Source organism: Dysidea avara, chromosome 1 (genome assembly GCF_963678975.1).
Source record: "Dysidea avara chromosome 1, odDysAvar1.4, whole genome shotgun sequence".
Lineage (NCBI taxonomy): Eukaryota > Metazoa > Porifera > Demospongiae > Dictyoceratida > Dysideidae > Dysidea > Dysidea avara.
The window spans coordinates 51189350-51210326 of NC_089272.1; the positions used below are offsets into that span (position 1 = coordinate 51189350).

The window sequence follows — 20977 nt, forward strand, 5'->3', positions numbered from 1 at the left end:
TGTATTGTTTCTTACAACTGAATGCTATACTGCTTTGATATACCATAGAGTCGGGTTGTTAAGTGCATGCGCTTATATTTTTCAGAGGAAAGATTTGTAGAAATAACACTATCTAATCCAAAACAGCCAAGCTGTAAAAAAAGAGTGCAGCCCTGAGAAAGGCTATGGTGAAAAAAGATGTGAAATCCAAGGTGGCGGCCAAGAAATGGCTGTGATGGTAGGTTAATGGTAGAAATTTTAATAATGACAAGTCAGGTGAATTTTGTGCCAAGACCAAGTGGCACCAAATTCACCTGAATTGTTGTTATTAAAATTTTTACCATTAACCTACCATCACAGCCATTTCTTGGCCGCCACCTTGGATTTCACATCTTTTTTCACCATAGCCTTTCTCAGGGCCGCACTCTTTTTTTACAGCTTGGCTGTTTTGGATTAGATTTCACTTCTTTTTGTATTTGTATACCCCAAAGCCGGCCATAAACGGCTTTAGGGCATTTTAACCTGTCATTTTTTCTTTACTACAGGAAGAAGAAAAGATGAAATAGGGTGATTTCTTTGTAGCTAACCTCTCTGCAAGGTGGTCCTTCTAGCTGATCTCTCTACCGGATGACTTGTTTGTAGCTGAACTCTCTACAGGATGATTTGTTTGTAGCTGAACTCTCTACAAGGTGACTTCTTCTAGCTGATCTTTCTACAGGGTGATTTGTTTGTAGCTGAATTCTCTACAGGGCAATTTGTTTGCAGCTGAACTCTCTACATGGTAGTTTCTTTGTAGCTGAACTCTCTACAATGTGACTTCTTCTAGCTGAACTCTCTACAGGGTGACTTGTTTCTAGCTGATCTCTCTACAGTGTAACTTGTTTCTAGCTGAACTCTCTACAGGGTGATTTGTTTGTAGCTGAACTCTCTACAATGTAACTTCTTCTAGCTGAACTCTCTACAGGGTGACTTGTTTGTGGTTGAACCCTCTACAGGGTGATTTGTTTGTAGCTGAACTCTCTACAAGGTAACTTCTTCTAGCTGATCTTTCTACAGGGTGATTTGTTTGTCTGACTCTCTACAGGGCAATTTGTTTGTTTGCAGCTGAACTCTCTACATGGTAGTTTCTTTGTAGCTGAACTCTCTACAATATAACTTCTTCTAGCTGAACTCTCTACAGGGTGATTTGTTTGTAGCTGAACTCCCTACAAGGTAACTTCTTCTATCTGATCTTTCTACAGGGTGATTTGTTTGTAGCTGAATTCTCTACAGGGAAATTTGTTTGCAGTTAAACTCTGTACATGGTAGTTTCTTTGTAGCTGAACTCTCTACAATGTAACTTCTTCTAACTGAACTCTCTACAGTGTGACTTGTTTGTAGCTGAACCCTCTACAGGGTGATTTTTTTGTAGCTGAACTCTCTACAAGGTAACTTCTTCTAGCTGATCTTTCTACAAGGTGATTTGTCTGTAACTGAATTCTCTACAGGGCAATTTGGTTGCTGCTGAACTCTCTACATGGTAGTTTCTTTGTAGCTGAACTCTCTACAATGTGACTTCTTCTAGCTGAACTCTCTACAGGGTGACTTGTTTCTAGCTGAACTCTCTACAGTGTAACTTGTTTCTAGCTGAACTCTCTACAGGGTGATTTGTTTGTAGCTGAACTCTCTACAATGTAACTTCTTCTAGCTGAACTCTCTACAGGGTGACTTGTTTGTGGTTGAACCCTCTACAGGGTGATTTGTTTGTAGCTGAACTCTCTACAAGGTAACTTCTTCTAGCTGATCTTTCTACAGGGTGATTTGTTTGTCTGACTCTCTACAGGACAATTTGTTTGTTTGCAGCTGAACTCTCTACATGGTAGTTTCTTTGTAGCTGAATTCTCTACAATGTAACTTCTTCTAGCTGAACTCTCTACAGGGTGACTTGTTTCTAGCTGAACTCTCTACGGGGTGATTTGTTTGTAGCTGAACTCCCTACAAGGTAACTTCTTCTATCTGATCTTTCTACAGGGTGATTTGTTTGTAGCTGAATTCTCTACAGGGAAATTTGTTTGCAGTTGAACTCTGTACATGGTAGTTTCTTTGTAGCTGAACTCTCTACAATGTAACTTCTTCTAACTGAACTCTCTACAGTGTGACTTGTTTGTAGCTGAACCCTCTACAGGGTGATTTTTTTGTAGCTGAACTCTCTACAAGGTAACTTCTTCTAGCTGATCTTTCTACAAGGTGATTTGTCTGTAGCTGAATTCTCTACAGGGCAATTTGGTTGCTGCTGAACTCTCTACATGGTAGTTTCTTTGTAGCTGAACTCTGTACAATGTAACTTCTTCTAGCTGAACTCTCTACGGGTGACTTGTTTCTAGCTGATCTCTCTACAGGGTGACTTGTTTCTAGCTGAACTCTCTACAGGGTGATTTGTTTGTAGCTGAACTCCCTACAAGGTAGCTTCTTCTATCTGATCTTTCTACAGGGTGTATTGTTTGTAGCTGAATTCTCTACAGGGAAATTTGTTTGCAGTTGAACTCTGTACATGGTAGTTTCTTTGTAGCTGAACTCTCTACAATGTGACTTCTTCTAGCTGAACTCTCTACAGGGTGACTTGTTTCTAGCTGATCTCTCTACAGTGTAACTTGTTTCTAGCTGAACTCTCTACAGGGTGATTTGTTTGTAGCTGAATTCTCTATAGGGTGATTTGTTTGCAACTGAACTCTCTACATGGTGGTTTCTTTGTAACTGAACTCTCTACAATGTAACTTCTTCTAGCTGAACTATCTACAGGGTGACTTGTTTCTAGCTGAACTCTCTACAGGGTGATTTGTTTGTAGCTGAACTCCCTACAAGGTATCTTCTTCTATCTGATCTTTCTACAGGGTGATTTGTTTGTAGCTGAATTCTCTACAGGGAAATTTGTTTGCAGTTGAACTCTGTACATGGTAGTTTCTTTGTAGCTGAGGCACTACACCCATATCACTAAAGTAAGCCTTTCTTAATGGCTTGCTGTCCCTGCTCATGAATCTGCTAGTTGTTTTTTACTAATCATCTTTTTAAAAACATTATTACTTTCCCAGCGATTTGACTTGTAGTATATAATGCTTCGAAGCCCTTCACAAACCACGCTATAACTCTTGAGCAATTAAAACTAGCATTGACAGCTTCAAATCTTCCAACCTAATAGACTGAAAGGGCTATTAGCAGAGGAAAGTTATCGCCAAAAGTACAACATGTGGTGTTTTAATTATTTCCAGTTCACCAGAACCTTAACACATTGGTTTTTCTTGATCAATATGGCAGAGTGAACCTACAAGAAGCAAATTTGCTTCAAAGTAGATGTTAACATTGCAATATGCACTGAAGAATAGGTCATGGACATGAAGAAAGAAAGAAAGTCTTAACATTAAAGATTATTATAATTTTAAACCCAAAAGGTATTCAAAATTTGCACTAGCTCCTGTGGAAAAATAATAAGGTGAAAAAATGGTACTGATCTTTAATATTTTCACTCAAAATTGGATACTCTTCATCATTCCTGAACATTGATATCACACTTGTAGTAGTATTCAGCTAGTGGTATAATCACTTGGTGCCTATTACTTAGGCCACCATATTGACATTGTGGTATAAAAATTGCAGACAATTTTAATTAATTCAGTTGACCAGATAACTGGCGATTATGGTCTGCTCGGTAACCGGTTATAATACATATGTGACCCGGTCTGTGAAAAGTCTTGTAGCCTTTCCAATTATCCAAGTTTGGCTATTCATAACTACTGATCTGCTAATGGTATCACCACGTAATTACATCTACATACAGTGCTATGTTAGGGGTGTGTAGTGACCAAATTGCAGACCTATACCAGATTCACAAGTTGAGTTATGGGTTACCAAATATATGCAATTGAAAAGGCTATAAGACCCCTTTTCGCAGACCGGGTCACATATTCTGTTTAGTTTCACAGCTTTAGAGGCAGCTTACTAAAGTGGTGTTTATGCGAGTGTTCTAAATTTGGTAAAAACATAGGCAATCCCTATTAATTTTATGAACCACAATGATGCTCAAAGTAGCAGATTTCAGTTATTTAAAAAGTACCTGCATCGAGTCCTTTTGACTTCATATTTATTATTAGACATAAAGTACTTCCAAATTATCTTTTAAAGCTTCTTTGTGGTTGGGAGAACTTCCTAAGGTGGTGTTTAGGTGAGTGTTCTATTAGGGTTTTGAAAAAATAAGACAATCTCTATTATGAACCACGGTATCATGATGGTAATGGCTCATGATAGTTTCTTGACTATTAATTTACAAGTAATTACACAGGAAGGTACATACTTCCTAAGATGACCACACTTTAGGTTCTTAATCTAATGTGAGTACGTATCTCTTGATTTGTGATCTGTCTGATTCAGAAAACCAAATAATTTTGTCTTCAATATTAAGAACCAAAGTATGCACAATTAATAATAAAATAGCCTAACTACATAATGTCTATAGTATAAATCTATCTGTATCTAATGATATAGTAATCATCTCTCTAACATCTATTTTCTACTGTATCTGTGTCTACATGAGCAAAGCATTTTTGTGCCGTGTAAAAGAAACGACACTACGTTTTTCTAACTAGGCTTTCTTTTTTGTTAGTTCATTAATGGTGATTTGAAAAGTAGACATGGGACATACAAGACATATTGAAGATGTTGGTGTACACCTTTGTCATGTACTCTACTGCTAAAAAGCTATTGCTAAAAAGCGATCCAAATTGAAATGGGAGTATCTGCATTAAATTAACTCGGCAAAATTCTAGGAATTTTAACCAAAAACTTACACAAGAAAACATGATAGGCAAAGCAAAACAGAAAACAACAAAAACACTAAGTAATCAACAAAAGTTCATTGCTAAATACTAATTTTGAGCAGACATTAATACTGTATTTGATTGTTTAGCATCAAGTAGACATTGGCTTTTTCAAGATGTAATCCATCATCAAGCTGTTTTTTTATATTTTACAGTTCCTGCATTCTATCCCGTAATCTTCAATGCTACGCAATATGAATTTGACATTGATGTTCATTCACCTGTTGGAACTGTTGCATTTGTAATATCACTGATTACTGATATTTGTGATGAACTAGAAATCTTCTTTAGTGAGCCACAGCCACCAAATTTCTTCTTTAATGGAAAGAGATCAGTGTATGTTTCCAATCCTACACTACCTAACGCTGCATATACATGGTCTGTCACACTTAATGAGCTCTTGAATACTGATGATAATATAACAAAGCATCAGTTTAAACTGGCAGCTAAAGTATTTAACTGCTCTGGAAGCAACTATACATATTCAGTGGATGTAATTCTGTATGAAAGGCGTAAGTGATTTTTTAATCTTATTTATCCATACACACATGAATAATTTATAATAAATTCACAAACAACATCCTATAAGTCAATGAAAACTTGTTTGTAGCTATGTAGCAGTGAAAACCTACACTGTAGTATTGAATGAGTATTGAGTGTCAAGTTTATTATACTACATGTACAGTAAAGTACGTACTGGTATAAGAATATTGTGGGAATTTTAAAATAGACAATTTACTACCACAATACTAAAAATACTAAAACAAGCTGAATTCAAGAGTAGCTAGCATGTGTTGTCCAATTACTGCACACCAATAAGAAGTACTATAGTTTGAAATGCAGAGTATGGATATTAATTTTGAAACTTATTTTAACAGTAATTGGACATTATAGCTACTCCTGTATCCATCTTGTTTTGGTAATTTTTATTTGAGGACTACATTGTGTATATTAAATTCTGAATGTTTCGTATACTTATTTGATTATATTCATGACTTGCATAGCTATCACAAAATTATGCTATACAAACACATAATGAACTAATGTAAGAATAATTTTTAAAAGTAAAGCATGGGAATAGAGATCACTGAAAAAACAAAAGAAACAAGAGTCTATGCAAGGTTAAACACACACAAGTCTCTATTTGGACATAGTGGATATGGAAATAAGAGACTAAAGGAAATGTGACCAAATTTTGGAAATCACTCATATCGGCGCATTTGACACCTAAAAATTTTAATATTTAATGATCACATAACAAGCTTTATTGTGCAAATCTACTTGTTAATCGTATTCAGCCACTCTTAATAATATTATATTAAATTACAAGGAAGTTCTTGAAACTATGCTCTACTTGTAATAGCCACTCACTCAATGTATAATTCTAAGTATTTCATTCATGCCGTTATGGATGATTTTCCAAAGTTAGATCACAAATGATACTATAAGTATTGTAGCTAGCAGTATACTCTTCAAGATGGCTTGCAAAAAAATAGGGCACATAAAATTATCTTACCTACTTTTTCACACTTTGACAACTCATAACTTTTTACAGAATGTTTAGTATGGCAGGGGTAGATCTAGGGTTTTCAGAAGGGGGTTTCCACAGAAAACTCTTCAGTTTTGATAATTGTTTCTAGAGGCGCTTGTTAAGCAAGGACATGTATTTGATATTTATGTAATTTTGTGTATATCAGCAATGATATATCTACTTTCTGGGTAAGGAAGAATAAGTATCAGTGTATAATGGCTGAATAACTAGCTCTTCTGGAGTAAGTCCAATCCAAAAGGGGGTTCCAGAAACCTCAGAAACCCTGCCCCTGTATGGGCCATGACATTTTAGGCTTTGTACAATTTACAGAATGCAGATGCTTCATATAGATAATTACCTGTTATTGATGGGCCTACATGCCCTGTTGTCTTAGGTACCTAATCAAATAATGATAGACGATATCAGATATGCATACCCATCAGGGGCGGATCCATGGGTGGTCTTTGGGGTCTCGAGACCCCCCCTCAGGATGAACTCAGACAGGAAATCTAAGAGAGAAAGTGTAGCGATGGAATGGAACCAGTCGAACTCCTCTAATAGAGCAGTCGCTAAATATTACAGCATCACATAATCATTGCGCACGTGATATCGATTTTCGAACTCAGTGAAAATGGCGGAAGACAGGCGCTTACCGTGAGTGGAAGAACTGGAAACTCCAAAGGGTTCTAGTCACTGATGTTGCACAGGTACGTCTGGTTAGTAGTGTATATGAAATAATGTAGACTTTATACTGCCAATTACTTCTTTTGCACTTGACCCCGCCTGACATTTGGTCATGTGATACCAGTCGGCTGGATTTGAGATCTCCCAGAAGACCCAGGATCAATGGTGCTTCCTATGGATGAATCACAGAATAATGCAGGAGTTATTTCAGTAGTAGTCAGGAAGGACTGTGATGGATAAGAGTTCCATCGTGCTCAAGATAGAAGACTTGGAAGTTGTGTATGTAGTGAGTTAGCGAGATCTACAATAGCGTAGTATAGTAATAAGCTGCACAAATAGCAGTGTAGGTTACCAGCTAGTTAGCTAAACGCACCCATCTTGCTCGTCAATGTTTGCCTAACGGCACATTTTTGTGATCTTGAGGGGGGGGGGAACCTTCACCCAACCTGGAGACCCCCCTCTTGAAAAATCCTGGATCCGCCCCTGCTCATTGAGTTTGAATAGAGATCTGTGTGTGTGTTTAACATGCAGGCTTGTTAGACTCTTGGTTCTTTTTTTTTTTTTTTTTTGGTGATCTCTATTACCATGTTTTAATGTTTTTTTCAATACTAGTTTCTTTACATTAATATGAATTCATAATTTTATGGGTAGCTAACATGTTAAGTTGCTGTCAGACTCATTAGGCATGAGGCTATTATGCTCCTGAATCTGAGCATTATGCTTTTGAGCAGTGCTCAAAAAATCATCCATTATGCTTTTGAGAAATGCCCATCATTCCCAAACTTATGCCACCACCTTTGGCCAATAATGCCAGTTTATTGCTGCAGTTTATTGCTGCATTAAACCATTTACATTGATATTTCAGCTCCAAATAGCTTCTATTCTTTTAGCTGGTTGCTATATTAGAGTATTTCATTTCTGTGAGACTGCTTTATTTAGGGGTGTACCGATTTTACCGGCAATTTTTTGAAAAATAGGATGGTAATAGCAAAGAGCATAATGCTGGAAAAATAGATGGAATATTGGAAAAGTAGATGCTCAGGAACTGGAACTTAGCTCATTTTACATGACAAAGATAGAGAGACTCTAATAGAACAGTCACGCATCCATAGAAAAACAGCTAAAGATCGAGATGCTTTAATATAGCAGTCAGCATGATATGAGGTATTCTAATATAGAGCAGTCACATGTGCTTGAAAGCTTGAGATACAGCAGTAAATCTTTATTCATGATGAGCAAAATAATCAAGATTTGAGGAAAATATTGAGCAAAATAGGCAAGAAAAAAAGAATTGCTGTAAAGAAAAATAAGTGGAAAAAAGCAAAATAGGCTCAGCCCTGATTGATTTATTGATTGATTTATGATTACCCTCTGACGATCAGCATAATGCCGTTCTTCCTCGCCAGAGCAACATACACACACACACACACACACAAAAAAAAATACACAATAACAAGTACAAAACTAAACACAGAAACACAGAACAAACACATATATAACTCTAATGCAATTTACAAAGATGATCAAATAAATTACATGAAAATAAAAAAGGGCGACAGTCTGTAGTAGCGGTGTGCTGATTTTGCCAGCAATTTTTTGGAAAAAGAGGATAATAAAAGCAAAAAGCAAAATGCTGGAAAATAGGTAGGTGAAATTTGGAAAAGTGGATGCTCAAGTACTGGATCTTAGTTCATTTTACATGATTACTATTGAGATACTCTAATAGAACAGTCACGAACACACAAGCTAAAGATCAAGATACTCTAATAGAGCAGTCACCATGTTATGAAGTATTCTAATAGAGCAGTCACATGTTCTTGAAAGCTTGAGATACTACAGTAAATATTTATTTGTGATGAGCAAAATAGATAAGATGTGAGCAAAATATTTAGCGAATTAAGTAAGAAAAATGAATAGTGAAAGAAAAATAGATGGAAAAAGCAAAATATGCTCAGCCCTACTACAGGGTGACTTTCTACAGGATGGACTTGTATCTTAACTAAACATTGTACATGGTGATTTTTAAGTTGGCTCAGCTTTCTGCAGAGTGATTTTAAGTTGGCTCAGTTTTCTACAGGGTGATTTTTAACCTAGCTGAACTTTCTATAGGGTGAATTTTAATTTGGCTGAGCTTTCTACAGGGTGATTTTTAACCTACAATGTAACTGAACTTCCTACGTGGTGCTTTTTAACTTGGCTGAACTTTCTCCAGGGTGACTTAACTTAGCTGAACTTCCTGCAGGATGGACCTGTAGGGTGATATTTAACTTAGCTGGACTTTCTACAGGGTAATTTTTAACTTGGCTGAACTTTCTACGGGATAAAACTGTATATTAACTGAATGTGATATTTAAGTTGGCTCAATTTTTTGCAGGGTGATTTTTAACCTAGCTGAACTTTCTACAGGGTGATTTTTAACTTTGCTGAACTTTCTAAGGTTACTTTGTACAAGATGGACTTTTATATTAACAGAACTTTCTACACAATGATTTTCTAAGTTGGCTGAGCTTTCAACAGGGTGATGTTTAACTTTTATTGAACTTTCTACAGGGTGATTTTTAACTTGGCTAAACTTTCCATATAAAAACTTACCATTGAGAATTGTCAAATAAAATGTGTAACAGTGCCAAAATCAAAATTACAACCAATGATCACTTTATGGGCAATATAGTGTCCATTATTTGTTTTCTGCCCTTAGATCACAAAATGAACTGACCAAACTCTGATTCTTTGAAGGTTATCAGAATGGATAGACTGATTTCTCCAATAGAAAACACATACATTTTACATCACTTCATATTATCTGAAAAAGCAAGACACAGGAACATCACATGGATACAAACTAAACGCCAAACAAAGCTAATATGTGACCGGATTTCATATAACAAGGCTTCCACACACACAAAATCAAACTTACGATTTTACCAGAAATGGATTGCTGGTCTAATACACTATCATATTTCACACTGTACTTCCTTCAGCACTGGCAAGTCTGGTTTCTGTAGCAGCTTTCTTCCGACCCTGTCAAAGCCACGAGTGTGAGATTGGCACCATTAAATGGCCATGGCTTTGTGATAATGGTGTGTAGTGAGCTGGGACTTCACAGTGAGCTCGCCAATAGTGTTCTCAGTCAATTTGGAGTAATTTGAGGGCCATGGAGGGCCATGGAGAGCCCAAACTTGGCCTCTGGATTCAAATCGTCTTCTTACTCCATTTTATACCCGTATATTAAGACCACCGTCCACCCCCACCCTCCCACCCTTATTACTACCATCTGTGATATTATAACCTGCTCGAAAAAAGCTGCTCAAAACAGGGCAAATTTTGGGTATCAGAACTGTATACACCCACTCAGTGATAGCTAGTGAACAGATGAACAATTGGTGCAAATTTTGTTTGCACAGCTGTAGGCACTGGGAAGTTATTACACAATGATTCCTTAAAATCACCATATCTCCTAACAAAGCTTTGTGCGTCGAAGCCTTGTTTTGTCAAATCCAGTCACATATAATGCTGTAATAGCTGCCAACCATATATGTGACTGGATTTTAGAAAACTGATGTAAATCGCACAATAGAATTTTCGAGATAACCGCATTTAAATATTTAAAACCATTGTAACTTGCCAAGGATAGTGAGCACGCGTATGATATTTACACAAGACATGCATCAATATATTACCTTTCAGACTACTTCTAGTACTTGTAGAGGCTTGTAGAGGCTTTGTAGAGGTTCCCACCAAATAAGATAGAAAATCTGAGCAGTTGGACGAGCAAAGTAGTATCACCAGAGCTAACAACTGGTGGGTGGTGGGGACCGGAGGCGGGTTAGGGGTTAGACTTCAAAATGTAGTTCTAGCATGATTTGAAGGTCAGACACGAGATATCAGGGCTGTGCTGGCTCCTTAGTGGTTGATATGCAGTAACAACCACACAGAAAGCATCTGGCCATGAGTTAGACTTCAAAATGAAGTTCTAGCGTGATTTGAAGGTCAGACACGAGATTTCAGGGCTGTGCTTGCTCCTTAGTGGTTGATATACAGTACAAACCACACAGAAAGCGTCTGGCCAACAGTTTGAGGCCATCCACCTATTCGCCACTGGTTCTCTTGAAGCCAGGTTCTTCAGAAGGCCAGAAACCGCCACTCAAGGTATTCACACCACCCAGAACAGACGCCTATTAAAACCAGCCTCGAGTGGTTTGGGCAATGCTGAGGGTCAAAACTAATAGCATAGTAGTGTAGCTATTCATTGGTGGTGTTAGTTTAATTTTGATGTGCGATTTGGATCGGTTCTCCAAGATCTGGTCACATATATTGGATTATCTCCTTAGTGAGGTCACTAGGAAATCACTAATGCAGTTACGTGACACAAGATCATAGTGTGAACAATACAAATTTAATGTTGTAAAAATATTACACCACTACTTTTGCCATCAAATAGCAAGCTGGTCACAGAAAGGCTTTCTATTAACAAGGTAGGAATGGCCAAGTCCTATACTATGATAAGCAATCCGTATAATTGTACTTTAGCAACCTTGGAGGTAACTGTACCAGCAATTTCACCAACTTTATGAAAATCCTGTATAAACATGCGTATTTTACACAAAAACTCAGGATAATTATTTGTACGGTATATTTGACAAATGTTTTGATATGCTACAGGTTAGACTATTAACTTATAATTAGCTGAACTCTCTTCAGGATGACTTGTAACTCAGCTGAACTCCCTTGATGACTTGAACTAAACTTTGCACAGGATGACGACTTGAAACTTAGCTGAGCTCTGCACAGGATGACTTGTAAGATAGCTGAACTCTCTACAGGATGACTTGTAAATTAGTTGAATTCTCTACTTGTAACTTAGTTGAACACTTTAATAGAGTGACTTGCTGACTGCTATAATAGGGTGACTGTACTATTAGAATATCTTGATTGCGCTCTTGCCACACGTAGTTGGATTTCGCTTTATAACTCAATCGCCTTTAATCTGATTTCTTTATACTACTGTATCATCTTTATATGATAATAAGCATGTTCGCCAAGTAGTATTGGATTTTTTATTTACAAAACTCTATCATGCAAGCATTACACATGTTTGGTTTTGGCTTTCTAACTTCATGGTCTATATTTCGATTTGTTTCAAACCAAAGTTAATCTATCCAGACACCCATTTCAGAAAGGGATTTATCCTGCAGGCATGACAGTAGTTCGATATTTTTTACAAATAATTGAGCATAACTCTGTGAATTTCCACCAAAATTGGTACTGAGGTTGGCCATTATAGCTCCTTTGTGCGTGCCAAATTTCAGATCAATTGGAGTATGCATTTGCGTTTTATGGTAGATTTTGTGAAGTGTGTGAAATGAAGATGAAAATGAAGAAAAAACTCGAAGCTTTGCTTGCTCATATTTCGAGAATGGCTAGGGCGATTTCCTTCTAATGTGGAATGTGGACTCTCCTAACTGGTGGGCACCTCAGTACAGCAAATTTCGTTCCAATCGGATTAAGGGTCACTGAGCTATGTAGCTAAATGTGAACATTGCGTTTTCTTTCTTCCTGTCAATACACCCACAATATGGCGTGCCAGCTTGGGCCTCATGACACACTATCGTGTGCCTTGATGTTATAATGATTGCATTCATATGTCATCTGAAATGCATCAATATCACAAGAATTCTGTGTAAAAATAACACAGGAGTTATTGCTGAGCAGATACACTAACATATTGCACATGGAAGTAGGGACCCGCCGATTATGCTGGCATAATTATGAGCATAATAGGTGCCTGAAAGCATTGAGCATAATGCTAGCATAATAGGTAGAATATTTGTGTAATAGTATGAATCCTTGCTTATCAAAGTAGCTATAACAGAAAGATCGATATACTTTAATAGAACAGTCAGTAACTCTAATAGAACAATCACATAGCTGACTGTTCTATTAGAGTATATCGATCTTCTCTGTATAAATTATACAGTTTGACAAGTAAGTTTGTGCTTCAGCCACTTATTATTTATCCATAGACTGGAAATTATAAGTAGAGCATGAGAACTGAGGCATAAATAATTGGGCATAATTTGAGCATAATACTATTATGCTCAAATTATGCCCAATTATTTATGCCTCAGTTCTCAATACTTACCTATTATTAATAGGTAAGTATTGAGCATAAATTTAAGCATAATAGGTAAATTTTTGAGCAGTGCAGCATAGCATAATAGGTAAAATTATGAGCATAATCGGCGGGTCCCTACATGGAAGTGGTATGGCGTAAGTTGGAGCCATGTGCATAGCATTCACAGGAGCATCTACTTCTGTTGCAGACATTCATAATGCAATGGGGTCAAATAGAACTAGGTTCTTTACAGGTGTACCTCACACTAATGCATTTGACAACTAGTGCTGTTATGTACATTAAAACAATGTTCCGTGTTAGAGATTTGTATGATTGTTTATTTGTTTAGTGTGTACGCTTAATGTCTTTTTTGTGGAAAAGTTATCGTGGCTAGAATTAGGGCAAAAGTAGGAAATAGAGCTGTGTAGATGTGGTGATTGCACCATGGGTGTGCACTGTTTGAATCTGCCAAGTGCACACTGCCTGTGGTGTTGCCACACCAATCAGTATGACAATAGTGATTACATTGAGGCTATTGAGCTATCATACTCACAATTACCACTATTTACACTATTTCCAAGGGCACCGTATAATTACTCCCAACAGTTTTTATTAGTACTAATCTAATAACACTTTTGTTTTGTATTATTATAATGCCTATATAAATGCTGTGGTTTTATCTTATAATATTTTTAGGGATATGACAATTGTGGAGGTATACATATGTTTATTTATATTATTCTTTTCATATTTTTCATGAAGAGCAAGGAGATGTTCGTTTGATTGGTGGATTCCTACCATCTGATGGTCGCATCGCGATTTGGTACAATAATACTTGGAGAGCAGTTTGTGACAGCCCTTCTAAAGAATGGAGTATCACTGAAAGCAATGTGGTCTGCAGACAGCTTGGATACGATCGTGCTTTAACACCAACGAGAGTACCTGACTTCAAACAGGGTGATTCATTTATACTTCCTATTCAGTGGTCATGCTTGGGAGATGAGTCAAATATACTTGAGTGTATGACATCAGACACATCTAATGAATGCTTTGCTGCTGGAGTAGTTTGTATAGCTGCCCCTGGTAAGTTATTTGTATACCAAATTAATTTCTTTTGTTAGTAAAGAAGGATTTTGCAAAATTATCGTCATTACACCTCATTACCAAATATGTACAATACTTTTGTTGAAAATTTTTGTTTGCCAAACAATCGTTTTATCAAACCTTACTTTTTGAAAGTAGATGATCAATCTTACTTTGCAAAAATTTTAAACCACTGGATTCAATAAAATCCACCATGTATCAAGGCCGTAGGACACGGTCAGGCCAGTCAGGCCAAAGCCTGACCACTTTTGCAGATATGCACTACCGATTTATTGTAACTGATGATGGACAACATGCAATATTTATTGCTAGACTACTACAGTGCATTAGCTAACTCACAGACTAGTGCTACTTTAAATTGGCTGCTGGAACGAAGTGTGACTTCCTTGTCACGTGATTCATATTAATATATTATTTGAATTGCATGCTTTAATCAAATATGCGACTTGCGACAGTGCAGGACGTACAAATTCAAGAACAATATTCTTTTCGGTTCCACTCCTAATGTTTGGAGAAATGTCAAATCAACTTCCGGGTGCTTCCACAATGTCAGTTTGACAAGAAAACTGTAGTCGAGGCACTCATTTTCATGGACTCAAATAATATTATGGCAAATTATTATGCTGAAAATCACTCTAGATGTCATTTAATTTCAAAATTTTCTTGGGGACATGCTCCAGACCCCCTAGAGAGCTGTGCTGCATTGTCATTAGTATTTCCATCTTGAAAAAGGCAACAACCTCCTTCATAGCTGTCTCCTCCCTATTGTGTGAGAGATAGATGGCATGACCACTCCTACGTGTAAATTCTCTGCTACAGCCCTGCTGTATTATTCAATTATTACTATGTGCAATATAGCTTGGTTGAGAAAAGGGTGCCTCCAGGCAAATCAGTAGTATTTCTGTGACATATTTACTAATGAAGTATAAGAAATAAGAGGAATATTAAATTATAGTAGGATCATAATTAGACCAAAGCAAGTTGAAATGCTCAAATTTCATTGGCTCCTTACAGGTGTCTAAATCCTGTACATCCTTGTTTATGTCTCAATAGATCCCCATCTCTAAGGTGATACAAAATATGGCAGTTAGGTGCCTGTAAAATTGGCAACGTATTGGCATTTAACTGGACATCATCTGCCCTACTAATTACAAGGAGCGGTAATGGGCCTATTTATACTAATGAACACTGCATCTGTTGTTTACAAGTAGCTGTAAAGGGAGCTGTGGTCTAGATAAGTCATACATCGAAACACAGAATTTCATGGAATTTAGAAACTCTCAGGCCATGTGGTAGTGCCATCACAATGCAGGGACAAATTCCGTAGAACCCTGTCTTTTATGTCTAACTATTATTTAGTAGTGGGGAGAGTGATTCTTGGGTACAACTCTTGTCCTGTATGGTGGTTGGGTGCAGGTTCCCAGTATCCTAGGCATTAAAATAATAATATATTGACAATATTAATTTTTTAATTTGGCAGTTTGGTGACAACTTGCCAAATTTAATTTATTGCTTTGTACTTGTTATTATGTTTGCTATTGTGTAGATCCACATGGATGTACAGAATATCCAACCTACTTTGATCATGATAGTGGAGAATGTGTAGAGACCTGTCCAGAATTAACAATAGGAGTAGTTACTGGAAGTGTTGATGATGTGTCTGCTGATCGGTTGAGGACCTGTCAATTGAGTAAGTCAACTTCCATTTTAAATTTTGGTCAACTCAATTTCAACCACTGGTGAAACACTTTCATTAAGTTCAAGTATACCATGGGAATAGAGATCACATAAAACAATAAGAGAAACAGTAGCTAAGAAAGCCAGATTGTTAAACACACATGACCTCTATTTGGACTCCATATATGGTAAAGATTATAAAAGAAAAAAATTGGCAGCATAATATACTTTGACAAATATCATAAATCTCTCTATTAGAACTGTCACCCCATTTCAAATATAGCTAATAGAGTAAGTACTCTTTAAACTTTCCTACTTATCCAATAATTACTCAACCAAGTACTAAAAATAATACGAAATGTGGTTACGATTATGTCATAAATAAATAATAAATAATGTTTGAGGAAACTACAAGGCCTACAGACATGTACTAACCGGGGATAGATTCGCCTGGTAACGAAGGTACAACCGTATAATAACGTGAAAGTGAAAAATGGTACAACTATTCTATTATTTTAACGCTGATCAAAACAACCTGTGCATTCCTGAGATGCCAGGTGGACCGTCGTTCGTGGAAGCAGACATAGAAAGGATTAGTGTTAGCTGATTAATTGTACATATGTCTCAGAGCCTGTTTTTTATTACAGGTGACTTTAATACTGCAAATAGGACCGGCACGCCCAGCTGCAGTTCAGTAGCATCCTTGTAGCTACGAATTACTCGCGTGGTTATTGGAATTTGTGGAGTGTTTACAGAAAAAAAACAGCTGAACAGTGAGTCCCAATTCGCCGTGCCAGCTGCCCAGTGGATGCGCTCCGTGTCAAGAACAAGACTCGTAAGTGTAAACACTGAGTGAGTCCCAATTCGCCGTGCCAGCTGCCAGTGGATGCGCTCCGTGTCAAGAACAAGAGTAACAGTCCCAATTCGCCGTGCCAGTGGATACGCTCTATGTCAAGAACAAGAGTAACAGTCTGCCCAAGTGGCCATGCCAGCTGCCAGTGGATGCGCTCCGTGTCAAGAACAAGAGTAACAGTATGTTCAGGCTTGTTTATATACTTCATCTGGCTTCCTAGCCGCTGTATTAGTATTTCTAGCCACAAAGAGTTACAAGCTGCCTATCAACTGTACATTGCATATGCATAATAGTGTTTACATATCACTGCTGCGATGTGCCATTGCCACACCAATGTACTGGCACTTAGCTACCGGGGGTCTCTGGTGTGTCACTTTATTATACTGGCTTGATATGGAGTCATCAGTATGTTCATGCTTGTTTATATACTTCATCTGGCTTCCTAGCCGCTGTATTAGTATTCCTAGCCACAAAGACTTACAAGCTGCCTATCTACTGTACATTGTGTATGCACATAGTGTTTACATACATATCATTGCCGCAGCACACCAATGTACTGACACTTAGCTACCTGTGGCCTCCAGTGTGTCACTTTATTATACTGGCTTGATATGGAATCATCAATATGCTGATTGTGATGATGCTGTATGTACGTGCCCCGTTAGTAGGTTGGCCCGTTGGTAATTGTGCTTGGTTGAGTGTGCGGCGGGCCTAGCAATAATAATAATAATACAGTATGACTATATCAGATATGTTTATCCATTGAGTCCAAATAGAGATCTGAGTGTGTTTAACATGCTGAATTGTTTAGCTCTTATTTCTTTTTTCTTTTTTCTGCGATGTCAATTCCCATGTTCGAATTTTTTACACAAGTTTGTTTACGTTTTATGAATCCATTTATGGATATATAGCTAGCATGATAATAAGAGGTGCTGGTTTGTGCTTGATATTACACAGCACCAAAAATGTAGGTGTATCAAGAACACTAAACATGTATATCAAATCAGCGGAGTACAGTCAACTAATACTAGCAGAGTTAACAAACACCAGTGTATTGTTTCTTACAACTGAATGCTATACTGCTTTGATATACCATAGAGTCGGGTTGTTAAGTGCATGCGCTTATATTTTTCGGAGGAAAGATTTGTAGAAATAACACTATCTAATCCAAAACAGCCAAGCTGTAAAAAAAGAGTGCAGCCCTGAGAAAGGCTATGGTGAAAAAAGATGTGAAATCCAAGGTGGCGGCCAAGAAATGGCTGTGATGGTAGGTTAATGGTAGAAATTTTAATAATGACAAGTCAGGTGAATTTTGTGCCAAGACCAAGTGGCACCAAATTCACCTGAATTGTTGTTATTAAAATTTTTACCATTAACCTACCATCACAGCCATTTCTTGGCCGCCACCTTGGATTTCACATCTTTTTTCACCATAGCCTTTCTCAGGGCCGCACTCTTTTTTTACAGCTTGGCTGTTTTGGATTAGATTTCACTTCTTTTTGTATTTGTATACCCCAAAGCCGGCCATAAACGGCTTTAGGGCATTTTAACCTGTCATTTTTTCTTTACTACAGGAAGAAGAAAAGATGAAATAGGGTGATTTCTTTGTAGCTAACCTCTCTGCAAGGTGGTCCTTCTAGCTGATCTCTCTACCGGATGACTTGTTTGTAGCTGAACTCTCTACAGGATGATTTGTTTGTAGCTGAACTCTCTACAAGGTGACTTCTTCTAGCTGATCTTTCTACAGGGTGATTTGTTTGTAGCTGAATTCTCTACAGGGCAATTTGTTTGCAGCTGAACTCTCTACATGGTAGTTTCTTTGTAGCTGAACTCTCTACAATGTGACTTCTTCTAGCTGAACTCTCTACAGGGTGACTTGTTTCTAGCTGATCTCTCTACAGTGTAACTTGTTTCTAGCTGAACTCTCTACAGGGTGATTTGTTTGTAGCTGAACTCTCTACAATGTAACTTCTTCTAGCTGAACTCTCTACAGGGTGACTTGTTTGTGGTTGAACCCTCTACAGGGTGATTTGTTTGTAGCTGAACTCTCTACAAGGTAACTTCTTCTAGCTGATCTTTCTACAGGGTGATTTGTTTGTCTGACTCTCTACAGGGCAATTTGTTTGTTTGCAGCTGAACTCTCTACATGGTAGTTTCTTTGTAGCTGAACTCTCTACAATGTAACTTCTTCTAGCTGAACTCTCTACAGGGTGATTTGTTTGTAGCTGAACTCCCTACAAGGTAACTTCTTCTATCTGATCTTTCTACAGGGTGATTTGTTTGTAGCTGAATTCTCTACAGGGAAATTTGTTTGCAGTTAAACTCTGTACATGGTAGTTTCTTTGTAGCTGAACTCTCTACAATGTAACTTCTTCTAACTGAACTCTCTACAGTGTGACTTGTTTGTAGCTGAACCCTCTACAGGGTGATTTTTTTGTAGCTGAACTCTCTACAAGGTAACTTCTTCTAGCTGATCTTTCTACAAGGTGATTTGTCTGTAACTGAATTCTCTACAGGGCAATTTGGTTGCTGCTGAACTCTCTACATGGTAGTTTCTTTGTAGCTGAACTCTCTACAATGTGACTTCTTCTAGCTGAACTCTCTACAGGGTGACTTGTTTCTAGCTGAACTCTCTACAGTGTAACTTGTTTCTAGCTGAACTCTCTACAGGGTGATTTGTTTGTAGCTGAACTCTCTACAATGTAACTTCTTCTAGCTGAACTCTCTACAGGGTGACTTGTTTGTGGTTGAACCCTCTACAGGGTGATTTGTTTGTAGCTGAACTCTCTACAAGGTAACTTCTTCTAGCTGATCTTTCTACAGGGTGATTTGTTTGTCTGACTCTCTACAGGGCAATTTGTTTGTTTGCAGCTGAACTCTCTACATGGTAGTTTCTTTGTAGCTGAATTCTCTACAATGTAACTTCTTCTAGCTGAACTCTCTACAGGGTGACTTGTTTCTAGTTGAACTCTCTACGGGGTGATTTGTTTGTAGCTGAACTCCCTACAAGGTAACTTCTTCTATCTGATCTTTCTACAGGGTGATTTGTTTGTAGCTGAATTCTCTACAGGGAAATTTGTTTGCAGTTGAACTCTGTACATGGTAGTTTCTTTGTAGCTGAACTCTCTACAATGTAACTTCTTCTAACTGAACTCTCTACAGTGTGACTTGTTTGTAGCTGAACCCTCTACAGGGTGATTTTTTTGTAGCTGAACTCTCTACAAGGTAACTTCTTCTAGCTGATCTTTCTACAAGGTGATTTGTCTGTAGCTGAATTCTCTACAGGGCAATTTGGTTGCTGCTGAACTCTCTACATGGTAGTTTCTTTGTAGCTGAACTCTGTACAATGTAACTTCTTCTAGCTGAACTCTCTACAGGGTGACTTGTTTCTAGCTGATCTCTCTACAGGGTGACTTGTTTCTAGCTGAACTCTCTACAGGGTGATTTGTTTGTAGCTGAACTCCCTACAAGGTAGCTTCTTCTATCTGATCTTTCTACAGGGTGTATTGTTTGTAGCTGAATTCTCTACAGGGAAATTTGTTTGCAGTTGAACTCTGTACATGGTAGTTTCTTTGTAGCTGAACTCTCTACAATGTGACTTCTTCTAGCTGAACTCTCTACAGGGTGACTTGTTTCTAGCTGATCTCTCTACAGTGTAACTTGTTTCTAGCTGAACTCTCTACAGGGTGATTTGTTTGTAGCTGAATTCTCTATAGGGTGATTTGTTTGCAACTGAACTCTCTACATGGTGGTTTCTTTGTAACTGAACTCTCTACAATGTAACTTCTTCTGGCTGAACTATCTACAGGGTGACTTGTTTCTAGCTGAACTCTCTACAGGGTGATTTGTTTGTAGCTGAACTCCCTACAAGGTATCTTCTTCTATCTGATCTTTCTACAGGGTGATTTGTTTGTAGCTGAATTCTCTACAGGGAAATTTGTTTGCAGTTGAACTCTGTACATGGTAGTTTCTTTGTAGCTGAACTCTCTACAATGTAACTTCTTCTAGCTGAACTCTCTACAGGGTGACTTGTTTGTAGCTGAACCCTCTACAGGGTGATTTGTTTGTAGCTGAACTCTCTACAAGGTAACTTCTTCTTGCTGATCTTTCTACAAGGTGATTTGTCTGTAGCTGAATTCTCTGCTGGGCAATTTGTTTGCTGCTGAACTCTCTACATGGTAGTTTCT

The 20977-nt window shown here is 37.7% G+C and overlaps 2 protein-coding genes across 2 annotated transcripts in view; one reads left to right on the top strand and one right to left on the bottom strand.

Annotated features, from left to right (window-relative positions):
• The window catches only part of LOC136268200 (uncharacterized), a 356730-nt gene that overhangs the window by 251553 nt on the left and 84200 nt on the right, over nucleotides 1-20977 (bottom strand). The window lies entirely within an intron of this gene.
• The window catches only part of LOC136247349 (uncharacterized), a 147491-nt gene that overhangs the window by 88979 nt on the left and 37535 nt on the right, over nucleotides 1-20977 (top strand). The window contains exons 12-14 of the mRNA XM_066038968.1: nucleotides 4982-5338; nucleotides 13919-14239; nucleotides 15807-15950. Of these exons, the coding sequence (XP_065895040.1) occupies nucleotides 4982-5338; nucleotides 13919-14239; nucleotides 15807-15950 (822 nt within the window). The remainder of the gene's footprint in view (nucleotides 1-4981; nucleotides 5339-13918; nucleotides 14240-15806; nucleotides 15951-20977) is intronic.